This window comes from Quercus robur, chromosome 10 (assembly GCF_932294415.1).
Source record: "Quercus robur chromosome 10, dhQueRobu3.1, whole genome shotgun sequence".
Taxonomy (NCBI): Eukaryota; Viridiplantae; Streptophyta; class Magnoliopsida; order Fagales; family Fagaceae; genus Quercus; species Quercus robur.
In genome coordinates, this window is record NC_065543.1 from 17,137,643 (window position 1) to 17,163,692 (window position 26,050).

Genomic DNA, 26,050 nt, shown 5'->3' on the forward strand with positions numbered 1-26,050 from the left:
GCAATCATTGTGTTACTGCAGGCTTCATCTGCATGAGGTAACGAAAAGAAAGAAATAGATCAGATTGGCACAGAAAAGAAGGTGGCTTTAAATGGAGCTTATATCTCGTTTAATATAAATTGTATAAACATGTAGGACATGGGAATTCTTTACTGATTTCCAACACAGATTCTTGAATTTGCACGACTATCATTTTCTAATAGCAACAAATTTAGAGGGGGAGGGAGGGATTCTTTCTCATGACCAAGAATATAGCTTCTTTCTAGGAGGTACCATTCGAATCAAGAATTTAAACTCTAAGAGTTAAGTTAAATCTATAGACACATACCCAATGGTTAGAAAAATGCTTTAGATGGATGCCAGTGTTATTGGTGTTAGAAGCAATGGCTCCTCTTGATGGAAGTTAAAGTCAGGCTTTCTTTGTTAACTCTTGATGTTGCATGAACTCTTCTAAGTGGTTTAAGTACTCTTACCAAAAACAAGTTTTAAATGCATTACACCTACACTACATGGATCCGGGAAAATTAATTCTAAATTCCTTCCTTCCTATGATAGTGAATCAATTGGACTAATGGCAGACCATGCGCTAAGCATATTGATGTTTGTAAACTTTGAAAGTAGACAGCATAAAATTATTAAGCCCATTTTAATTTTATACAATCTAAACCTTTTCCTAGCAAATTCCAATCTACAACACCATACTGATATCCAGATGTGTCCTCAAGCCCCTTATATTTGATTATTACTGAACCTGACTCTTCACGCCTAACTTTATGAAATTCTATATATATATATATATATATATAGAGAGAGAGAGAGAGAGAGAGAGAGAGAGAGGCAAGTTACACACACACCTAATTGGTCTTGAACCCATGACCTCACCCTCCAACCAATTATTATAAGAGAAGTGACAGTTGAGCTATAACCCATTGGCTGAAATTCTAACAAATGAAGTTAGATGAAACACAAAAAAAGTGATTAATAGATGCTATTTGAAGATTAATAAAAGCACTTGCAATCTTGATGTAATGGATGTTTAAGGAGGAAAAATAATGAAAGAATTGCACAATAAACCTATCAAGCAATATTCCTCTTTTTTTTCTTTTTTCTTTTTTTTTCTTTTTTTGTAAGCAATGAGATTTATTGATATCAAAAAGGGACACCCTAGTACACAAGGAGTGTACAAGGGTCAAATACAGAAATTATAAGAACCAAGAAAATAAAAGATAGAAGAGAATGATTGGTTTTGCAAGGCAAACAACTAATCCAAAAAAGTTCTAAAGAAAAATAACTTGAGATCATGAATGGATCTCTTAGAATCTTCAAAACACCTATTATTTCTTTCCCTCCAAAAACACCATATTAAACAATGGGGAACGATTATCCATATATGACTATTTCGATGACGACCAAACTGGCTTTGCAAGCAAGCAAGCAGCCCTACAACTAACTTAGGCATAACCCAACTTACACCAAATAAATCCAAAACCATAGACCACAAATTCATAGCAACTGGACAATGAAGGAAGAGATGGTCAATTGATTCACCATTACACTTGCACATATAACACCAATCCATTATCCACACCTTCCTTTTATGTAAATTGTCAATCGTCAAACATTTCTCCAAAGCGAGAGTCCAAACAAAGAAAGCCACTCAAGAGGGGATCTTCTGCTTCCAAATGCTTTTCCAAGGGAAACAACAATCATTAAAACCCACTAGACTATAATAATCTTTAACCATGAATCCCTTATTTCTATCCGGCTTCTAGCTCATTTTATCCTCCCCAAACCCCTTTACTGTGGAGCCATATATAGTATCCATGAAACTCGACACAACCTCCAATTCCTGAACATGAAAACCCCTAAAGAAACTCACATCCAAAAAAGGACCCTATTAGAAACTTGTTGGATTTTAACAAATTAATAAAATACAAACTTTGTGGCCATGGCCATTAAGATTTGTTTTTGATTAAATGTGCGTTTGGGTACCGCTTATTTTGCTGAAAACTGAAAACAATAAAAAAAAAAATATTTTTTGGTTACTATTCATTAATGAATTTACTGTGCATATGCTTGATTGCACTATTCATGTCGCACGAACAGTGCAAGAGGCACTTAACTTAAAAAAATAAAATAAAATAAAAATTAGCCAGAAGCAAACATGGGAAGTGCAAAACGCACTTCCCAAATGCACCTTAAGGATGTAATGTTTTTTATTTCATTTTATTTTTAAAAAAAGTTGGTTAAAGTATATATATTTGTTTCTAAAAAAATGAAAACTTTAGAAACTGTAGACAAAAAGATCAACTAAAAAGTAAAAAAGTAAAAAACTTATATGAAATAGACACTAGATACAATCATATCCATCTCATTACAAAGTGATGATCATGGTTCAAGAGTTCCTCTACTTATTTGACACTAACAACATATCTTCAAAATGGTGTAATTACAATACAGCAATCATGGCTAGTGGGAACAAGAAAAAGACTAAGAAGGAATGACAAAGAGTCAATAAGATACATAGCGAGCTAAACTAAGATCACCATGAATGCTGCTGGAATCAAACGTTTCCACGAGTAATCTTCATTAACTGGTGGATCAAGCATGAGAAAATTCGGCGCTTGATACATCCCCTCTTGGGATGCAGGACTCGTTCTCTGTTGCACTTTTTTGCCTTCACTTTTAGCTCTTCAAATTGGATGATGATGTTGGCCACTTTCCTTTGATCCATCTTCAAGCTGTGACAAATGTGTATGTGAGAGAGAGAGTTGTGATATGGAGCACCTAAAAAACGTGCCTTCATATATATAGGGAAACTAGGAACTCATGAAAGTAAAATGGTTTGGACTAACAAACAAGGAAAGTGTTTGACAATTTTTATCATAGAGAATATAGAAAAAGGGCCTATACAGTAATTTTGGGAAGGACAAGGAAATTGCATGGGAAGGGTACAGGTTTTGTCAACGTTGTAGCTTGACATATAGGTACTGCATGTGGTCCAATGGGGTCAAGAGTTTCTATAATTATAATGATATTAACTTTTTTAGCACCAAACGATGAATCGGTTTGGATTTCCACAATGAAAATTATACAAAGAAGAAAGTTTGAGAAAGACTACCACTACATATAACATATATTTGGCAGTACATAGGTGATCTTCCTTGGCCTTATCCAAGAGAGAATAGACAGATTCTTCATGAATCCCAGCTGGTATCTGTTATATCCAGATGCAAAAGTATCTCATTTAACGAGATGCCACTCGGATCACTGCCCCGTGTTAATGGAAACCAATCCCAGGAGGCCTATGTAGCTGAATAGGCCTTTTAAATTCCAATCCTTTTGGCTATCCGACCCTTCTTTTCCAAATGTGGTGAATTAGGCTTGGGGTCAACAAAGGGATCTTAGGGAAGCAATTGATTTATTCTCCAATCAAGCTAATTTGTGGAACAAGAATCACTTTGGGAATATCTTCCATAAAAAGAAGAGAATTATGGCTCGGTTGGATGGGGTTCAAAGGGCTATGGCCATTCAGCCGTTCTCTTCTTTAGAAACTCTGGAAAATCACCTGGTGAAAGAGCTAGAAGTGGTGTTAGAGCAAGAAAAAGATCTCCGGGCCCTTAAATCCAGAATTAACTGGATGATTTTGGGGGACAGAAACACATTTTTTTATCATGTTTCAACGCTTACCCATAGGAAAAGGAATCTTATTACTGCAATCAAGAATGAGGTGGGAGATTGGTTGACTGAGGAAAGGGAAGTTGCAAGCCACATCAAAGAAGGGTTCATGAAGCTTTATACTACATCACAGGAGGCAGCAACTTGGGAAATAAACCACAATCTGAGTTGGCAAGCCAAGCTCTCAAATGAAGAGAAGGTCAACTTAAGCCACATGGTAACGGATGAGGAAATTAAAACAGCTCTTTGGTCTTTAAAAGCTTTTAAAGCTCCAGGACCTGATGATCTTCATGCCGGATTCTTCCAAAGGTTCTGGCTTGTGGTGGGGGGGTCGGTTAGAGATGAGGTGCAAGCTGTGTTTAGGGATAGAAAATTTTCGAATTATCTTAACAAAACCAACATTGTTCTCATTCCTAAAACCCAAGGGCCAGAAGCTATTGGAAACTACCGGCCCAAAAGTCTTTGTAACACAGTGTACAAGATAGTTTCTAAGATCATAGTTGGTAGAATTCGACCCTTCTTGGATCAGCTCATTTCCCCTTATCAGGCAGCCTCTGTTCCAGGGCGAAGGGGGGTGGATAATGCAATCATTGTCCAGGAGATAATTCATACCATGGGGAAAACTAGGGGAAATATTGGTTATATGTCTCTGAAGATCAACTTAGAGAAGGCTTATGATAAGCTTGAATGGAGTTTCATTAAGGGTATGTTAAGTAGGTTTAATTTCCCTGATAACCTCATCGATCTCATTTTGAGTTGTGTATCCTCAGTGTCAACCTCGCTGTTGTTTAATGGGGGAAGTCTTAAATCTTTCCAGCGTTCAAGAGGCATTAGGCAGGAAGATCCTCTATCCCCTTATTTATTCATCCTGTGCATGGATTTTTTGGGTCAACTCATTCAAGAAAAATGTGAAGCCAAAGTTTGGTGCCTGGTTAAAGCCTCTAGGACTGGCCCTAACCTTCTCCCATCTTTTCTTTGCTGATGATATAGTGCTCTTTGCTAAATCCAATGCTGACAACTATATTACTATCAGGGAGGTTCTTGATAATTTTTGCAATCTCTCTGGCCAAACAGTGAGTGAAGCTAAATCTAGGGTCTATTTCTCCCCAAATGTGGACCAAGATAACAAGGAGGCTTTTAGTGACATTCTTGGCTTCCATCAGACGGAGTGTTTGGGGAAGTACTTAGGGTTTCCCATTAAGCACCGAGGAGGCAATAATTAGGATTTTGGCCTTGTGGTGGATAGAGTGAAAAGTAAGTTAGCGGGTTGGAAAGTTAACTTATTATCCATGCTAGGGAGGGCGGTGTTAATTCAAGCATCCTCCTCAACAATTCTGGCTTATGTTATGCAAAGTAATTTGCTGCCTAATAGGGTTTTGGAAGGTATAGACAGGGTCAACAAAAACTTCTTATGGGGATCAGCTGAGAATAAGAGGAAATTGCATTGGGTGGAGTGGAAGAAGGTTACTTGGCCTAAAGAGGAAGGGGGGTTAGGGCTTTAAACAACAAAAGGAAGGAATACAACTCTTCTAGCTAAGCTGAATTGGAGATTCCATAACGAGGATAAGGCTCCTTGGGCGAAGGTGCTAAGGCTGAAATATTGTAATCATCAGAGGCTGAATTCGAGAAATGTGGATAAACTTCCTAGCTCTAGAACTTGGAAAGGGCTATTGAAAGGGGAAGAAATCTTCAAGAAAGGAACCAAATGGTTGCCAGGGTTCGAAAGTAAGATGGATTTTTGGTATGATAACTGTTCTAATTTCGGCCCTTTGAGAAGCATCATTCATGGTCCGTTATCTCAGGAATCCTCTAACTTGAAAATTAAGGATGTGGCAGATTATACAGGTAGTTGGAATTGGTCTATAATTCAAATGGACCTCCCAGATGAGGTTATTAGAGAGCTTAAAGCCACCCCTATTCCCTTGTCTGCTTGTTAGGAGTCTTAATTAGGAGGATTGCTAAATGTAATGACCATTGCTATTTTAATTGGTTAAGTGCTTGGCTGCCTGCTAAGGTACCTAATTAGCTAAAATAGCAAAGGTGAGTATGTAGGAACTACAATAAGGCTATAGGGATGCTTGTACCCGAATCAGGTGTGAAGGTTAGTGAAGTTAGTTGTGACAGCTAGGACAGCTGGAGTGTGAGTTAGTTACACAGCTGTAAGCACAGCCATGTGCAGTCACTTACCAAAGAGAATTGGGGTATAAGGATGAGAGGATGTAACCATAAGAGGCATGAATACAGTAAAGCTCAATATTCTTTCTGTTATTCTATTTCTCTTTCTGTTACTCTATTCTTCTTCTCCATTCTTTCATTCATCCCAGGAGGCTTAGCTAACCTCGAAATCTAGCTATTATCACCTCATCAATTCAGCACTTAACAATTGGTATCAGAGCAGAGATTCTGTGACTAATGGCTGAGACACGATCAACAGCTGCCATGGCAGCCACTAATGAAGCTATTTCTTCTCTTCGAGCTACTTCTGATCATCATGGAAAAAGCATCCAGGAAATGCAAAAGATTCAGGAGATTCATACCAGAACAATGAATGAGATGAACCAACATCTTATTTCAATTCTTCAGAAGTTAAACACGGATGACAATAGATCACAGGAACCTTCATCTACAATTCCTAATTCTTCAACAATGACCCTTGGCAAACCTATTAGGCTTGATTTTCCTCGCTTCTCAGGTGATGATCCTGCTAGCTGGGTTTATAAAGCTAATCAGTATTTTGCCTATTACCAAACTCCAGCTATGGAGAAACTTTTGGTGGCTTCCTTTCACATGGACCAAGAAGCTCTGGTGTGGTACCAGGACGCAGAGGATGCTGGAATTTTCTGTAATTGGGAGGGTATGGTACAAGCCTTGTATGTCAGATTTGGATCAACACCATATGATGATCCAATGGAGGCCCTTACCAGGTTGAAACAGACTTCATCAGTAGCTGTTTACAAAGCTGAATTTGAGGCCTTATCAAATCGAATCAAAGGCTTATCATCAACACACAAGATGAGTTGCTTCTTAAGTGGTTTGAGAGATGAAATCCGTTTGCCTGTGAGAATGTTAAATCCACCATCATTGAATGCAGCCTTTGGTTTGGCCAAGATTCAAGAGGAGTATTGGAGCAGTTGCAAAAGGAGTTCTAGAATCCAACAAGAATCGGGTAAGCCATCTATTTTGGGTCCTCCTAGAGTCAACACATTTTTAGAGGCCAAGTCTAGAATTCCAATTAAAAGAATCTCTCCTGCTCAAATGGAAGATAGGAAAAAGAAAGGATTATGTTATAATTGTGATGATAAATGGAGTCCTGGTCATAAATGTAAAAGTGCCAAGATATTTCTGCTTGAGGGAATTGATTTGGGACTTGATCCACAGTCGGGTGTCAAGATTACTGAGTTGGAAGAAGACCTGGGAAGTTCAAGGGCTGAGAAAGAAGACACTAATGCCAATCCTGATGAGGTTGAGATAACCTTATATGCTTTAATTGGCAACCCCACGCCTGGTACTATGAGGATTAGGGGTAAAATCAATGGAGTAAGTATGGTAGTGTTGCTTGACACAGGCAGCACCCACAACTTCATTGATGCAGCCTTAGTCCCTGGACTGAAATTAGCAGTTGACCAATCACAGACACTGGAGGTCAAGGTAGCCAATGGTGCCTTGATCAGGACTAAGGGATTTTGTGATCAAGTACCAGTCTGCTTGCAAGGGAGGGAGTTTTCTATTCAATTCCATGTGTTACCACTTGGAGGCTGTGATGTGGTGCTAGGAACACAATGGCTAACTACATTGGGGGATATTCAATGGAATTTCCAATTCTTAACTATGGAATTCTGTCATCAAGGGCACAACATCAAGCTACAAGGATTGAAGCAAACTGATTCACATCTCATTGATGGTGATCAATTTCTTAAAACCCCAATCAAAAAGGGTCTGTTGGTTCATATTTCAAACACTTCATCACTGGAGAAACAGGCTGCATTACCTGTGGCAGTAACTGATCTACTGCAAGATTTTTCTCATGTTTTTGATACTCCAGTAGGTCTGCCTCCTCTCAGGGGTCATGAACACCATATTACCCTTAAAGATGGAGTTCAACCAGTCTGCCAGAGGCCATACAGGTATCCTTTTTATCAAAAGAATGAGATAGAAAAAATAGTTAAGGAATTGTTGAATGCTGGTTCTATAAGGAATAGTTGCAGCCCCTTTTCATCTCCTGTTTTGTTGGTGAGGAAGGCAGATGGTTCTTGGCGTATGTGCATTGATTATAGACAGCTTAACTTGAATACCATTAAGGACAAGTTTCCAATACCTGTTATTGATGAATTGCTTGATGAGCTGAATGGTACTTGCATTTTTTCTAAACTTGACTTAAGGTCGGGCTATCATCAGATTAGGATGAGTGAGGAAGACATTCCTAAGACAGCCTTTAGGACTCATGAAGGGCATTATGAATTTCTGGTCATGCCCTTTGGACTCACTAATGCTCCTTCAACATTCCAGTCCCTAATGAATCAAGTGTTTCGACCCTACCTTAGAAGGTTTGTTCTTGTGTTTTTTGATGACATTCTGGTGTACAGCAAGTCCCTGGTTGAACATATTTCTCATCTCAAAACTGTATTGGAGGTGTTAACCAAGGAGAAGTTATTTGCAAAGAAATCCAAGTGTGTCTTTGCTTGTGAAGAGGTGGAGTACTTGGGCCACTTGATTTCTGGTGAGGGAGTAAGGACAGATCCTAGGAAAACAATGGCAATGCAACAATGGCCTACTCCAAAGGATGTTAAGGCCTTGAGGGGATTCCTAGGTCTCACAGGGTATTACAGGAAGTTTGTGAGAGGGTATGGGCAGATTGCAGCACCACTGACAGCCCTTTTGAGAAAAGATTCTTTTGCTTGGACTGAAGAAGCTGAGATGGCATTCCAGAATCTCAAGTCTGCTATGTCCAATCCACCTGTCTTAGCTCTTCCAAACTTTGATAAACTATTTGTGGTGGAGTGTGATGCTTCAGGTGTTGGGTTGGGAGCTGTGTTAATGCAGGAAGGGAGAGCTATAGCATTTCACAGCCAGGCTCTTAAAGGCAGGAGTTTAGCTTTATCAACTTATGAAAAGGAACTGCTAGCCTTGGTCACTGCTGTGCAAAGGTGGAGGCCATACCTGGTTGGAAACTCCTTTCTGGTAATGACAGACCAGCAGAGCCTCAAGTATATTCTGGAACAGAAAATTGGTACACCAGCCCAACAAAAGTGGATCACCAAGCTGCTAGGGTATGCCTTTATTGTGGAATATAAGAAGGGTAAAGAAAATGTAGTAGCTGATGCTTTGTCCAGACAGGTCCCTAGTGATGTAATCTCATCTCAAAATGGGGTTTTGTGTATGATTTCTTTCCCTACCCCTGACTGGTTAGCTCAACTTAAGTCCAGTTATGCTACTGATGCCCATGTTAAGAGTATTTTGGAAGCTTTTCAATCAGGTAAGGAGGGTCCTAAGGGATTTAGTATGCATAATGGGCTGCTGTTGTACAAGGGCAGGATGTATGTGGGGTCATGTGAAGCCTTAAAAACGGCTATTCTGCAGCAAGTACATGATGGGCCATGGGGGGGACATTCTGGGGTCCTTAAAACTTTGCACAGGGTTCAAAGGGACTTCTATTGGCCCGGATTGAAGTCAGATGTGAGGAAATATGTTAGGGAGTGTGACACTTGTCAAAGACTCAAGCATGAAACATGTCATCCAGCAGGTCTACTACAGCCCTTACCTATTCCAGAGAGACCTTGGGTGGCTGTGAGCATGGATTTTGTTGAAGGCTTGCCAAAATCTCAGATGAAGGAAGTAGTGATGGTAGTGGTGGACAGGTTCACAAAGTTTGTTCACTTCATAGCCTTGTCACATCCATACACTGCTTCAAAAGTGGCAAACTTGTATCTGCAACATGTGTTTAAATTGCATGGGATGCCTACTTCAATTGTGAGTGACAGGGACCCTGTTTTCACTTCTCACTTTTGGCAAGAACTGATGAAACTTCAGGGCATTCAATTGGCAATGTCCTCAGCATATCATCCCCAGACAGATGGCCAAACAGAGGTTGTGAACAAGAGTCTTGAACACTATCTGAGAGCTTTTGCAGCTGACAGACCAGCCACTTGGGTGGAGTGGTTGCCCCTTGCTGAGTATTGGTTTAATACCAACTTCCACACCTCACTCAAGCTCACTCCTTTTGAAGCAGTGTATGGCTACCCTCCTCCACGATTGATGGACTACATTGCTGGTACAACAAAAATTGAAGGAGTGGATGCTCATTTGAGGACTAGACAGCAATTGACTTCCTTACTAAGGCAGAATTTAGTAGCAGCACTAAACAGAATGAAGCTATATTCTGACAAGCAGAGGACTGAGAGAAGCTTCTCTGTGGGGGATTGGGTGTTCCTGAGGCTCCAACCTTACAAACAGAAGTCCCTTAAGCACCATCAGTTGAAGAAATTAGCTCCTAAGTTCTATGGACCATTCCAGATTTTGCAGAAGGTTGGGGAGGTGTCATATAAATTGGATTTACCTCCAAATTCTAAAATTCATCCCACCTTCCATGTATCTTGCTTGAAAGCTAAGTTGGGTCAACATGTGGTTTCAATTCCCACTCTACCACCTACTGATATGGAAGGGGCAGTCATCACAGAGCCTGTAGCTGTGCTGCAAGAAAGGTCACACCAGCTTCGAAATAGGACCATCACTCAAGTCCTAGTTCAGTGGCAAGGAGAAGGTGTTGATGATGCCACTTGGGAGAACTTATATGTGATGCAGCAGAGGTTCCCTCACCTTGTGGGCAAGGTCTTTTAAAGAGGGAGGTATTGTTAGGAGTCTTAATTAGGAGGATTGCTAAATGTAATGACCATTGCTATTTTAATTGGTTAAGTGCTTGGCTGCCTGCTAAGGTACCTAATTAGCTAAAATAGCAAAGGTGAGTATGTAGGAACTACAATAAGGCTATAGGGATGCTTGTACCCGAATCAGGTGTGAAGGTTAGTGAAGTTAGTTGTGACAGCTAGGACAGCTGGAGTGTGAGTTAGTTACACAGCTGTAAGCACAGCCATGTGCAGTCACTTACCAAAGAGAATTGGGGTATAAGGATGAGAGGATGTAACCATAAGAGGCATGAATACAGTAAAGCTCAATATTCTTTCTGTTATTCTATTTCTCTTTCTGTTACTCTATTCTTCTTCTCCATTCTTTCATTCATCCCAGGAGGCTTAGCTAACCTCGAAATCTAGCTATTATCACCTCATCAATTCAGCACTTAACACTGCTAGAGTGGAAGATAGGTTAGTCTGGAAGTGTTCTCCTAAAGGTGCTTTTGACTTTAAAAGTGCTTACTTATTAGCTACTGAGCCTTTGTGGGATATCCCTTTTAAAGGTAGCTAGATTTGGAAGTTGAAAATTCTGCCTAGAATTCAAGTTTTTGTGTGGAAATGTATGCATCACAACATCGAAGTCAGACATTGTCTAAGGGAAAGAGGAATGCAAATGGAAGTCAACTGCCCTCGATGTCATAGAGAAGACGAGACTATTCTTCATGCGCTGCGGGACTATCCCTTAACTAAAAATATTTGGTACCAGTTTGGGAGGCGGACTACTAACTCTATTTTCTTTACCCAAAATCTGCATGATTGGCTGAGCACCAATGCTACCTTGGGTCATCACCATGTATCAGGTCAGCTGCCTTGGCACCTTGTGTTTCTCTTTGGAACTTGGTTTCTTTGGAAAGGTAGGAATAATCTCATATTCAAAAAAATAAACCAAAATCCCAGCTTGGCTAATGTAATAGTAGACCGTGCTTTGGAGTACCATTTTTGTGCTAACAATTCCTTAACTACCAAAAGATTGGTCCTGAAGAATATCAGATGGGTAAAACCAAGGAATGGCTAGTTAACTTTGAATACGGATGGATCAGTTGCAAATATTTCTGGAATAGCTAGAGGAGGCGGATTAACTAGGGATGCCAATGGTGATTAGGTCACGAGTTTTGCTAGGAGGATTGGGACAACTTCAAGTTTCATGGCGGAACTATGGGCCCTTCATGATGGGCTTCAACTTTGTTTACAAATTCACACTCAAGTCGTGCTTATTAGGCTGGATTCTAAAACCATTGTTGAGGGCTTCAATTCGCAAGCCCATTCTAATACTTTTATATCTTCCATGATAGAAGACTGCAAACACATGATTTCAAGGATTCCCTAGACTCGAATTAGACATATTTTCAGAGAGGCTAACAGATGTGCAGATTTTTTAGCTAAATTAGGCACCTCTTGTGAGGATGATTTCATTGTTTTTTCCAATCCACCTGTGGACTTAGTTTGTGTTGGAGGCTGATGCCAATGGGCAGTTTGTAAACAGGCTCTGTCCTGAGTTGTTCTTTGCTATTTAGTTTTAATACAATACTGGTTTTACCAAAAAAAATAAATAAATAAATTAGTGATCTTCCTTTATTTTCTCTTAAGAAATAGAGAACCTTCCACACTTTGACATGTACAATTGTCCTTGCTTTTTATATGAGAATTAAAGTTGCAACTTGGCCACGTATCACCAACAAGCAAGAGAGTCAATTTCATATCGGAGATTATACCGGTATGATCAGTGGAACGATATATTTTGATACCGGTTAATATTGGTGTACCGTTTCGAGTTTACCGCTATTTTTTTATATTTGTAAATATACGTATATATATATATATATATATTATAATAAAAATAAAAGTTTACCATAAAACATTATCTCAATTCAGAACAAATTATTCATGGTTTTAGATTTTAGAATTTAGCATACTAAGAAAAAAAATAATACTAATAAGTTAATGAAAATAAATTATCATTTTGCCCTTACAAAAATTCAAAAATTACAAAACTAAAAAAAAAAAATTATAAAAAGAAGAAGCTTATTTCTGTATTGCCTGGTATGCTCAATATCTACTGAAACACCCGAAATTGGCCAATACGGCCGGTATTTAAATCAATACAAAACATTTATGTTTCAATACCGGTGCATGCACCAATACAGTACATATTAGCAGTACCAATTGGTACAGTATGTTATTGACCACCTTACCAACAAGGCAACAACACAAGGTACAATTTTTTGTTATTTTATTTTTGTCGTTTCTCTTTAATAGAGCACATTGATAATGTTCTTATTAAGGGTGTACATGAGTTGGATTGAGTTAGGTTTGGTTGTTTTTCAATTTAACTAACTTCCTCAAGCTGTGAAATCTCTATCTCTAACTCATAATAGCTTTAAAACCAATTAAACCCAAAATGAAGGGATTGAGTTGAGTTAGGTGGTCTTGTTAAGGCAATTTTATGTGGTTATATTGATCAATTTAACAAACAAAAAAATTACATTTTTTAAAGAATAATTAGATTTAACCATGTGATTTAATTAATGATTGATACAATCACATAATTGAATTTAATTAGAAAATTTGAAGTACAACACTTGAGTAAACGGTGTAATTTTTAAAGTCTTACTCTATCAATACATGATGTATAGCGTAAGCAAATATTTTCATTCCTATGGTGGTGATAAGAGGTCACATATATTCGATCCCATTTAATTAATTAGGTGAATATGGATTACTCTTCTTCTTCTTCTTCTTCTTCTTCTTCTTCTTCTTCTTCTCTTTTTGTGTGTGTGTGTAATAGACGAGAATATGGATTACTTTACCTTAAAAATTTCTCAGTTTTTTAACTGTTATCATCGTTTGTTGTTTTGTAAATTTAAGCAATACTATAATTTTATCGTCCTAGGGATCTTAATTCCTTTTCATGTGACAAGAACATTTGTTTGTCTCCATTGACTCATATCATCAGGTCTAGCCGATGTCAAAAACACTACCGGAATTACTAAAACTGTAAAAACAATTGTATGACACCTAACGTCCAAGTTCATTTGGGCCTTGGGCCATGAATTAATGATATGGGTTGGGAGTCCAACCTTCTCACCGACAAAAGCCCCGTCCCAAGCCCACAAAAACTACTAGTCTAAACTGGGTGTTGTCGGGATATTTGGAAAGCGGACTGCGGATGCCCCGCTGGCATGCTGCCCGGGAAACCATTTCCGAGCTCTATACACATGCCCGGTCACATCACCATTTGAGTGCTCGACAAAACCCTAGGAAACTCCGCTGCCGAACATATTTGCTGCAGTGGGAACCGTTCCCAAAGCCACTTGTACCTAAAAATCCACTTAAGTTTATCGACATTGGACCTCTCTTTGAACTAAGAAAAAAGATAATGATGATCACCCCATTAACAAGGGCTATAAATAGGAGAAACGAATGAATGGTAAGGGGATGCAATTTTGGGGGAAAGAAAGAGAGAGAAAGAGAGGATTTGAGAAGAAGAAAATGTAGAGGAAGAGAGGGAAGTAACCCCATTGGGTCCCTAAGTCTAGAACAAACCAAGGTAGGATACCCAGACCCACCACACAAATAAATTGTAAGCCCAAATAGTAGTTTGGCCCAACAAGCCTGTCTTTGGAGCTTACAATTGGCACCCACTATCGGGCTCTCCTACAACGCTGTTGTTCTAGAAGGACTCGAGCTCGGGAAAAATGTCTGAAAAACGTTCGGGGGACCATGCAGAAACCAGATCCGTGGGGTCTTCTTGGGGGTCTAGTTGGAGAGAGCGCAGATAGAAGGAACAAGAAGATAGGGAGTACAATCAAGGAGAAGAAATGTCCGACACAGGGGAAGGGTCGTACCAAACCCAACAGACGGTCTCTGGTGCTACGAGACGTAGGTAGATGGAGGAACGAGATGAAGAGCTTGAACGGCTGCGCAGACTAGTCAAGAGGTCGGAATTGGGGGAAATAGATATGGAGAGGGATCTAATCAGTTTGGATCTTGACTACGGCGAAGTCGTTCACATTCCCAACAATCCCATCGATACCGAGACTGTTCGCATTCGCGAGGATCTTGACAAAAAATTGTAACCAATCTCCCTCTTGGGAGTCGGGGCAACGCTGAAACCGCTCACATTCCCGAGAAAATCAAGTTAGAGACTCGCTCTCCCCAGAAGAAAGTCGACCTCAGAATGCTGCCATGGATGCCATGAGTCGCGCTTTGCGAAAAGTAGCTTGGTCCTCGTTTTCGAACGAAATCGAGCGGGCCGAAATGCCGGACAGGTTTACCCACCCACCGTTCAACTTCTATGACAGGAAGACTGATCCGATAGAACACGTCAGTCACTATATCCAGATGATGTCTTTGCATACTCATAACGATGCGCTGATGTGCAAGGTATTTCCTTTGAGTCTAGGACCAACTGCTTTGAGGTGGTTTAACGAGTTACGAAAAGGATCCATACGTAGTTTCTCCTTGCTAATTCAGGAGCTCAGCGTTCAGTTTGTGACATGCAACCGAGTACCTCAGTTGGTAAACGCGCTTCTTTCAATGAAAATAAGGGCGGGAGAGACCCTCCGTAGTTACGCCAGCCGGTATTGGGAGCTATACAATGAGATAGATGGAGATAACGAAAGGGTAGCAGCAAGCACTTTTAGGATGGGGTTGCTCGAGGATTCCAGGCTACGAGAGTCGTTGACCAAGAAGCCTCCCGAAGGCATGCGGCAGCTTATGAGACGCATCGAGGAATATAAACGATTAGAGGATGACCGGCTGCAAAGCAAAGGTAAAGCACCAATGATGAATCGTCCCCGACAAACTGATTTCCCTTTCAGGCCTCGGGGGGGTTTAACGATTCAAGAGCCAGCCGCACAGATGGGAGAAGTGAATGTAACGTTGAAGGAACTGGTACATAGGATTCTTGACCGGATCAAACACGAGTCGTATTTTCGATGGCCGAAAAGATGGAAGGAGACCCATCCAGGAGGAATCAAAATCTGTACTGCACTTATCACTGGGACAAGGGTCATACTACCGAACAGTGTTGGGTGTTAAAGGATCACCTCGGGAAATTAGTCAAGGTCGGGCACTTAAAGGATTTCGTGCTGGACTCGGGGGACAAAGTCATAAGGCAAGATACTCGGTAAAGGGGAAACCCTCTCCCACCCCCTGTAGGGGTGATTGAAGTAATCCATGTTGCCCTAGAGAAGCTCATTGTAGGAAGAAGGAAAGGAGTGTTGACAGTAGTACCGGTATAGAGTAACCCGAACCTACAGTCGCCGGGTAAGAAGATGAAGTTTGCATGGGAGCCCATCTCATTCAACGATGACGATTTGGAGGGGATGATCCAACCATATGATGACGCATTAGTGGTCACAACCCAGATAAGTGGCCTCTTATTTAAAAGGGTGATGATAGACCAAGGAAGCGGGGCCGACGTAATGTACCTTGATCTGTTCAAGGGACTCGGGCTAAGGAAGGAGGACCTGATGAAACACACTTCGCCTTTGGTTGGGTTCGACGACAAAGTAGTGATTCCTGAGGGGCAAATTTCCCTTCCCGTGATTATGGGGGGGAAGGAGGTGGCAGTGACATTTATGATAGTAAGTTCATTTTTCCCGTATACTGCCATTCTAGGAAGACCGTGGATCCATTCAATAAGGGTTGTCCCATCTACACTACATGTAAAGATCAAGTTCCCAATTGAGCAAGGTGTCATAGTGATGAGAGGAGACCAGCAAGCGACCAGACAGTGTCTTATCGTCGTAATGAATTGGAAGTGGGGGAATCAAGTCAATCAGGGAGAAACCACCGAACAATTGGTAAGAGATGAGGGGACTGGCAGTCTAAATAGAAGTATGTTGGACGGGAAGATGCGTCCTGGAAGAACCCTTTATAGCAATCAAAGGGGCCCCGAGAAGGAATGGGGGTTGGCTGCGCTAAGGAGTTAGTAAAAGTAAAAATATTATCGGACACTAATAAATATTTTCAGGTTGGAGCAAGCATGAGTAATGAGGAAGGGGTCCAAGTATTGCTGTTTTTGATTCAAAACATGGATGTTTTCACTTGGAACCCTTATGAAGTTCCCGAGGTTGATCCCGGATTTATCGTCCACAAGCTTAACGTAGACCCCTCATATCCCTCGAAGAAACAAAAGCTAAGAAGGTCAGTCAAAGACCTTGTTGAGGCGGTAAGGCAAGAGGTAGAGAAGCTGAAGGAGGTAGGAGCAATAAAGGAAACCTTTTTCCCAGAATGGCTGGCAAATACCGTGGTCGTCCGGAAGAAGAACGGCAAGTGGATGGTTTGTGTGGATTTCACGAACTTGAACTGAGCATGCCCAAAGGACCCGTTCCCCATACCAAAGATTGATCAATTGGTGGACGTCACTTACGGGCACCCGAGGATAAGTTTCCTGGATGCTTTTCAAGGGTACCATCAGATTGCCCTGGCCACTGAAGACCAGGAAAAAATGGCGTTCATATCCCCCGATGCTAATTATCATTACACCATGATGCTTTTTGGGCTAAAAAATGCCGGAGCGGCATACCAGCAGATGATGACGAGGATGTTTGGGGATAAGATTGGGCATACGGTTGAGGTGTATATTGACAACATGGTGATAAAGTGCAAGCAAGAGGCACGGCATGTAGAGGATCTCCGGGGGGTGTTTGAGGTGTTACAGAAGCATAGATTGCGTCTTAACGTAGAAAAATGTGCCTTTGGAGTGGGGGCTGGCAAATTTTTGGGATACTTGATCACCAGCCAGGGGATAGAGGTCAATCCTAACCAGATAGAGGCCGTGAAGTGTCTCCGGTCACCGAGCAATCTGACAGAAGTGCAAGTGTTGACTGGGATGCTAGCCGCTCTTAATCAATTCATCTCAAAATTTTCAAATCGTTGTCGTCCATTTTATCAGCTTTTAAAGAAGTGGAAGAGATTTTGATGGGATGATGAATGTGAAAAGGCTTTCCAGAACCTCAAGAAGTACTTAATGCGAGCGTCGATGTTGAATGCACCAGAGCCCAGAGAGGAACTGTTTATGTACCTCTCGATATCCGACCATGCTGTAAGTGTCGTGCTTTTGAGAGATTAGGCAATAGAACAACCCGTGTATTATATTAGCAAGACCCTAGTCGATGCCGAGTCCAAGTATTTGCCATTAGAGAAATTGGTGCTGGCCCTAGTACATGCCACTAGGAAATTGCCTCAGTACTTTCAGGCTCATAGCATATATGTGCTGACCAAACACCCCCTACAGTCGTTATTGAAAAGATCTAATTTCACGGGGCGAATAACTAAATGGGGGACACGGCTCGGGGCATTCGATGTAAGGTATAAGTCGAGAAGTTCAGTAAAGGGGCAAGTATTAGCTGATTTTGTGGCAGAATTCTCTCCTAAAGGGGAAATGGTCTGTCAATTGGAACACCGCCCATGGCAGGTACATCTGGACGGGGCTTCCAGCACCAAAGCGGCCAGAGCTGGGATAGTCATAATTACCCGGAGGGTATTCTCTTAAAGCATTCATTCAGATTAAGGTTTAACGCCTCCAACAACAAGGCAGAGCATGAAGCTTTACTTGCCGGATTGAGGGCAGTCTCAAGGTTAGAAGCCGGGATATAGAAATTTATTTGGATTCAAGGCTCATAATCAATCAGGTGCAGGGGAGTTTTGAGGCTCGAGATCCCTGAATGAAAGCATTCTTAGACTTGGTGAAGCAGGTCATAGGTAACTTTTGTACGGTGAAGGTGATTCAAGTGGCCTAAGCACAGAACAAACATGCCAACTCTCTCACCACTCTGGCATCATCAATTGCCAAGGATATTCCCTGACTAATCAGAGTGGAACTCGTCCCTGAGCCTAGCATTAAAGTGGCAGGAGATAAAGGGGCTGCGAGAGTCAAAGTCACAACATCGCAATACTTAGACCGAGCTGGATGGATCCCGTCATAGATTTCTTAGCCGACGATCGAATCCCAAATGATGAGAAGGAAGCCAACAAGATCTGCCAGGTAACTGCCCGATATTGGTTGTCCAGAGACCGGAAGCTCTCTCGTAAGTCATTCGGGGGACCATATCTTTTGTGCTTACACCCAGAGAAAGTTGGCCAACTCCTGGCCGAGTTGCATGAAGGGGTATGTGGCAGTCATGTAGGGGGACGGTTATTAGCACACCGAGCAATGTCTCAGGAATTCTAGTGGCCCCAAATGCAGAAGGACGCCATAGAATACGTTTGAAAGTGTGAGTAATGTCAGAAGCACGCCCCTCTGATACACCAGCCTACTGGGCACTTAAACCCGATTAGCAGTCCTTGGCCTTTTGCGCAATGGGGCCTAGACATACTCGGACTTTTTCCCCGAGCAACGAGCAATCGAAGATTCGTTTTGGTGGCTATCAATTACTTCACCAAATGGGCAAAGGCTCTGGCCAATATCCGGGACGTAGATGTGAAGAAATTCGTATGGAAGAATATAATCACCAGGTTTGGGTTCCAGACTCCCTTATATCGGATAACGGGCTGTAGTTCGACAACCGAGCTTTCCGTGAATTTCGAAACAACCTTGGTATCAGGAATAGATATTCTTCTCCAGCGTATCCCCAGGGCAATGGCCAGGCTGAGGCTGTGAACAAGTTAATTGTGAACGGCTTGAAGAGAAGGCTGGAAGAAGCGAAGGGCAACTGGGCCGAGGAACTACCCAATGTTTTGTGGGCATATCGAACAACTCCTCGGAGGTCCACGGGAGAGACCCCATTCTCTCTCATGTACGAGACTGAAGCCGTGATACCAGCCGAGGTCAATTTATGTAGTGCACGAGTTTCAAAATTCAATACGTCCCAGAATGACGGTCAGCTGATGGAGCGCCTAGATTTACTTGAAGAATATCGAGATGCAACGACTATAAGACTAGCGGAGTATCAACAAAAGCTTGCCCGACGCTACAACCGAGATGTAAGGGTGAGAGAGTTCAACGCCAGAGACCTGGTACTGAGGAGAGCAGTAGGAAGCATGCGAGATACAAACGCCATGAAGCTAGCTCAAACTTGGGAAAAACCGTACAGAATTACAGTCTTTACAGGTGTAGGGGCATATTATCTAGAAGACATGAACGAAATACCATTGCCCCAACCTTGGAATGCTTATAATCTTAAGAAGTTTTATCATTGGCCGTCCATGCACGGAAAAATGTACGTTGTACTAACACATATGATAACGATGCAAGTAGTTCGTACAGGCCCAACCAATTCTTTTTATTCACTACGTCCGGTTGATAGACACGGAGGAAGCTGAGGAAATACAAGCAGTTAAAAAATTTTCTAAGGATAGAAACCTGCTTCTCGGTTCGATCCCTATCACCGAGCATATGGAAACCTTACTCAAAATTTTCTAAGGACAGAAACCTACTTCTCGGTTGATCCCTATCACCGAGCAAGTGGAAACCTTACTCAAAATTTTCTAAGGATAGAAGCCTGCTTCTTGATTCAATCCCTATCACCGAGCAGGTGGAAACCTCATTCCAAAAATTTTCTAAGGACAGAAGCCTACTTTTCGGTTCGATCCCTATCACCGAGTAGGTGGAAACCTTACTCAGAATTTCCAAAGAACATAATCCGACTTCTCAGTTTGATCCCTATCACCGAACGAGGGAAAACCTTATTCAAAAATCTCTAAGGGCAGAAGTATTACAGAAATATATTATATTCCAAGTCGGAAACATGCCCTGTACATTAGTGAAACATGCATGCCCAGAAACTTTGAAGCATGCACAAGAAGGTTAAAATATATATGTGCAATCACAAAAACGATTAAGGTAACTGATCGACAAACAAATCTAAATCCAAACTAAGCATGAAAAATCAATTACTTCATCACCAAAACCCGGTGACATTAAGTTCAAACCCAGAAATTAAGTAGTTGTTTAATAAATAAAAAATTTATAAAAAAAAAAAAAAAAAAAAAAAAAAACCCAGAAAATAACCGTTTAGTCACCACAGCCCGGCGACATGGGCAAACCAACTTAAAATAAAAAGTTTTTAGATGAAATTTAATAAAGGTAAAGTAGAAAAAGTTCATCAGTCAGGAGGAAAGATCCACAGGTTGCGTCTCGGAGGTCATCTCGGCGGAATGGTGCTCGGGTACAGGAGGCTGGAGAAGAACATCTTCACCATGAGGGCCGTCAGTAGGGGGATTGCTGGTTGCTTCCATCTCGATCATCTCCACATAGGTGTCAATCTGCTCCACCAGCTCCCTCAAGCTATCTGTCTCCTCCTCATCGTTTGGACCTGCTGGGTTCTGAGCAATTGGGGCAGAATCTGGAATGGGGATTTGGCTAGGGTCCCTAAGAGGGGAGTCCTCAGGCACCCCTAAAGCCTGTAGAGCAGCCATCCAGCCCTCTAGGAAAGACAGTTGTCGAGCTTGCATCACTACCAGCTCCATGCCCTTCTCCGCGTCAGCGAACCCCTCGTCATACCATTTGCTCTCACAAGCTTCCAAGGCCGCCCACAAATCAGCAACTTCTTCAAACAAGGTAGAGTTCAAACTTGCTACTTCGGCCAACTTCACTTCCGTTTCATTCTGCCGCGTCACCAGCTCCGCTGATCTTTTCTCTGTCGAGGCCCAGGATTTCTCCGCTGTAGCGGCCCTCTTCTTGGCTAATTCAGTAGTTTTTTTTTTCTCCTTAGCCGTTTTTATGGCTTCCCTGCCAGCTTTCTCCCGACCAACCTCCTCAGTAAGATCCTTCACCCTTTCGTTTAGGATATGGGCTAGCTGAGCGGCCTGTTAAAGACAACATTATTCACGCATGGTAACTTGAAGGAGCAACGAATACGACAATAATAAGAATATGCGTAAAAGAAAAAATAAGAGTGCAAAGGAAGAGAACTTACAGCGATAGTGTGCCATTGGAGTCTTCTCCCCATGGACTCATCGGTCCCATCAGCAAACGCACTCACGTCCTCAGGTAAAATGAGACCATGGACCAAGCTTTGGGCAATACGGCCCCCTTCACCTTTCTCCCATGCTCAAACGTAGGTTGCCACAACTGTGCCGGTCTGGAAGATGAGGCCACATTCATTCCAACCTGGGCCGGGGGTTTCCGAATAGTGATGCCCCGAGATGGTTGGTGGGAAATTTGAACTTGACCCTCTCTCAGGCTGGTAGAGGATAGGTTGGCAACCCTTTGTCTCTTACATTGCTGCCTGGAAGGAAGAGGATGTGGAGGATGAGCGGGAGGAGCCAAGACACGCCCTTGAGGTGGCTGCTGCTGCTGAATGGCTTGGCTTGCCCCAGGAATAAAATGGCTAACTATTAGGGTCTTTCTGGTCACCATGTCTTTGGGAATAAAGTATGTCCTAAAAGAGTCACTAGATTCTGCGGCTTCTTGTGCGGCTACTTGAACTGGATTCTCGAGTTCTGCTGGTACAACTTCATGCTGAACAGCCTGTTAGCACATTCTTGGAGATATCTGGATGCTGCTTCAACTGATTCGTCCCTTATAGGCGCAAGTTCATCCGAACAAGTGTACCGCGGGTCGAGATCTCGGGCTTTGCCAACGGTAAAGTTGGGAGGAAGGAAGTTCGTATGCCGAGCATCTATGTAAGAAAGGAGCAGACTATCAACAATGAGGGCTTAGCTGAAAGGTTGCCAAGTGGAGTACACCGGATCCACGCCGAGAATGAGGTGAGACGCATGAAGTTGCCCGTCCCAGTGCACAAAACTTTTAGACTTAGCACAAAATTCAGGTCCCGAACATGAACCGTTCTGATGTCTTGGGTGAACACTAAACCTTCTGCAATAAAAGAGGATGAGACAGAGTTAGAGTAAGTAAAATAGTTACAAATGGAAGGGATATGAAAAATTAAAAGTTAGAACGAACGAACTTCACGCCGTGACAAAGGGGGAGGGATATCATCGGCAAACCAATTGTTGCACACCCGGATATATTCCCCAGCGGAGTTCCTATTAGAGTCCGACAAACATGAAATCAGCCGTACCCTTGTATCTCTAGTCTTTAAGTAGTAATTTGATTTCTTCTTTCCACAAAGGCTGTACATGTGGTTTACGTCGTGGTGGTCTAGTTGCAAACCAAACATTTGGTTTAGCCTACCGACATAACTCACTACCCCGTAAAAGTTAGGGGGAAGTTGGTCGGGACTCAATCCATAGTATCTAATGGTGTTAAGTAAAAGCGGGTCAATAGGAAACCTAACCCCGCCCTCTAGGACTGACTTCAACGGGAAAAAGGCCATGCCTGCCCCTTTGTGGAGAGCAATCTCACTTTCATGGCAATACACCATCTCCACATCATCAGGGACGCTAAAGTTTTGCCTAAAAGCAGCTAAGGACGCTCCGACATTCAAAAGATAAGCAAAACCCATCCTAAAGCCTAGAAATTAGAAAAAGCTCTCGGGAGGGAAATAAAAGCAGAGGAAAGGGGAAGAAGACTTACTTCTAGCTCTAAGGGAGAGAAGGATTCTAGGTTAGTGGACTAGAACTCAAGTGAATGCTTGGCAGAGAGAAATTTCGAAAGAGCAGAAAATGAAAAGTGAGAAAATAGATTATGGTGAACTATTTATAAGAGCTAAGGAAAAGCATCGGTTAATGAGCAATAATTAACATTAATTAGCAATGATAAAGTAAAAGGGAGTGACCTTAGAAATACCTAAAGTAATCAACACGTGCGCCTCGGTTTGCGAATCGACAGGTAATAATGACGGCAGAACCAGAAGGTCTAAAGCAACACGCCTTTTGAGAAGCGCATTTATGGACCACTGTAACCACCCAAAATGCACCCATTGGATTTCTCGGGCAAATCACTGCCTCTTTGACTCCTTGATTCATTCCCGGGAGCCGAGGACGAATTAATGGGGGGCTATTGTACGACACCTAATGTCCAAGTTCATTTGGGCCTTAGGCCATGAATTAATGATATGGGCCGGGGGTCCAACCTTCTCACCGACAAAAACCCTATCCTAAGCCCACAAAAACTACTAGTCTAAACTGGGTGTTGTCCGAATATTTGGAAAGTGAACTGCGGATGCCCCGCTCGCATGCTGCCCAAGAAACCATTTCCAGGCTCTATACATATGCCCGGTCATATCGCCATTTGAGTGCTTGGCAGAACCCTAGGAAACTCCACTGTCGTACATATTTGCTACAGTGGGAACTCTTCCCAAAGCCACTCGTACCTAAAAACAAGGTTTTGAAACCCGGACCGGACCGTACGGTCCGACCGGAAAAACCTTCAACCGTTCATTTTTACGGTTCTTTTAGCATCAAGAACCGTTCTATGGAAAAAAAATAGGGACCCGTGCAAACTGCGGTCGGACCTCACGGTTTTGAGAACCGTGATCAGACCGCTCCACATGGTTCACTACTTTCCATTGAATTTGAAAAAAAAAAAAAAAAAAAAAAAAAATGAGGAGAAAAGGAAGAAGACGACGACGAAGCAGGGGTAGCGCCATGAAGCAACTGCTTCTTCTTCTCTGTCCGTCTCCCTCTCCTTTAACGGTTCTCGTGGGTTCAGTTCAGAGCTTTTTTTTTCTTCTTTTTTGGGTACTTACAGGCTTAGCCATTGTTGAATCTTCATTCTGCAACCTCAGATCACACCACCATTTCTTTTTATTCTTCTTCTCACTCTCACTAGCTCGATCTCTCTATCATGGTTTTCACCGACTGTTGCTTCAGCATTCTCTCTGCACTTTTTCCGACTCTTTCTGCATTCTCTCTCTCTCTCTCTCTCTCTCTCTCTCTCTCTGCATTTTGCTTTTGCTTTTGATCTCTAGAGCCTTCTAGTCTACTGACTCTTCTCTGCATGATGGACATGCTTTACTGTCACCCACTAAATTATTGCTGTCAAGTTGTCAACCACTCTATTTTTGAAAATGTTATTGGGTTTTGTTCTCTATTTAGTCAAATATTTTAATGGTTTGACCGGCTACTCTTACAAGCTAACAGCTTTTTTTTTTTTTTTTTTTTTGGCTGCTTTTTTTTGGTTATTTTAAAAGTTTTCATAAATGATCCTAGTCAAATGGGCTTGGGCATGACAAATTATAGGTTGTCAAATGGGCTTGGTAATAATTTAAAATAATTCAAACAAGCTCCTATAAAAAGATTATAATATTAAACCTTAACAAAAATTATTTATATTTGCTTAGAATTTAATATCTCTTATTTTATTTATGAAAGTTATGATATATATATATATATATATATATATATATATATTTGATAGAGAAATCTCTATATTTTTTTTTTTGAACTATTATAGTCAATTTTTCTATTTATACTAATTTAATATATTTATTTATATTTAAATAATTATTAAATTAATTATGACGTCATCACGGTTCAACTCCGGTTCAACCTCGGTTCGACCTTAAAAACCTTGAACCTCTTCCTTTTACGGTTCAATGAACGGTCCGGATCTGAAAACCTTGCCTAAAAATCCACTTAAGTTTATCGACATTGGACCTCTCTTTACACTAAGGAAAAAGATAATGATGATCACCCCATTAACAAGGGCTATAAATAGAAGAAACGAATGAATGGTAAGGGGATGCAATTTTGGGGAAAAGAAAGGAGAGAGAAAGAAAGGATTTGAGAAGAAGAAAACGTAGAGGACAGGGGTGGAGCCACCTTATGCATTGGGGGGGCCATGGCCCCTCCAAAAATTTTTAAAACCTCTCTAATTATAGGTAAAACTAGGCTAGAATTATTTTGAGTTAAGACTTGGCCCCCACAAGATTACAAGATTGGCCCCCCCTCTAACACGTCACTCATAAAATTCATCTCACCCCAAATCCCAACTGTGCAATCATAAAAATTAATTCCTTTTGTCTTTTCCATTCTTCTCTAAAGCATGATAGCCACATCCATATTTTTTTAGTTTTTAGTTATTCAATTTTTGTGAATGGATAAAACTGAGGTGTAGTACATCAGATTACCTGATTAAAATCATATGTATTGAATTTAATTGTCCTTAAAAATAATAACATTATTTGTATGTTATTGGTCACGTTAAACATATGCTTGAATTTAATTGAAGAACCTAATATATTATACTTAGGATATTGTACTTAAGTTTTGCACTTTCTCAAAACTATTACAATATCCCTTTCCACTTAAAAACCACTGAAAAAACTCTCCTCATCACTTGGTGCTCTCTCTTCAGTTACTCTTCATTAACTCTTCCATGGGATGCTCTCAAATAATCACATTTTCATTAGTTTCTCCCTCTTCCTTAACAAAGAGTTTTCTTATTTAAAGCTAAGAAAATATTCAGAAATACCAACTTCTTCTTTTTCTTCTTCTTTTGCAGTTTTGTTGTATACTTATATTTGATTTCTATGAATGTTATGGACTTATGGTTTTTCAAAAGAATAGGAGAAACTCAAGAAAAAAAGACTTAAGATGCTCAATTGGTCGATTAACTTGTTAGTATTTTGATATTTGAGTGCTATAGAATTACACCGACAAAAAAATTCTAT

The 26,050-nt window shown here is 41.3% G+C and overlaps 2 protein-coding genes across 2 annotated transcripts; both read left to right on the top strand.

Annotated features, from left to right (window-relative positions):
• The first annotated feature begins 14,840 nt into the window (after positions 1-14,840).
• LOC126703905 (uncharacterized) lies at positions 14,841-15,623 on the top strand. Its single transcript, XM_050402959.1, has one exon. It carries the CDS (start codon positions 14,841-14,843, stop codon positions 15,621-15,623), a length of 783 nt encoding a protein of 260 aa, XP_050258916.1.
• Positions 15,624-16,009: 386 nt separating this feature from the next.
• LOC126703906 (uncharacterized) lies at positions 16,010-16,899 on the top strand. The gene is made up of 2 exons (XM_050402960.1): positions 16,010-16,390; positions 16,561-16,899. The coding sequence occupies exons 1-2, from the start codon at positions 16,010-16,012 to the stop codon at positions 16,897-16,899; spliced, it is 720 nt and encodes a 239-aa protein (XP_050258917.1).
• The last annotated feature ends 9,151 nt before the right edge of the window (positions 16,900-26,050 follow it).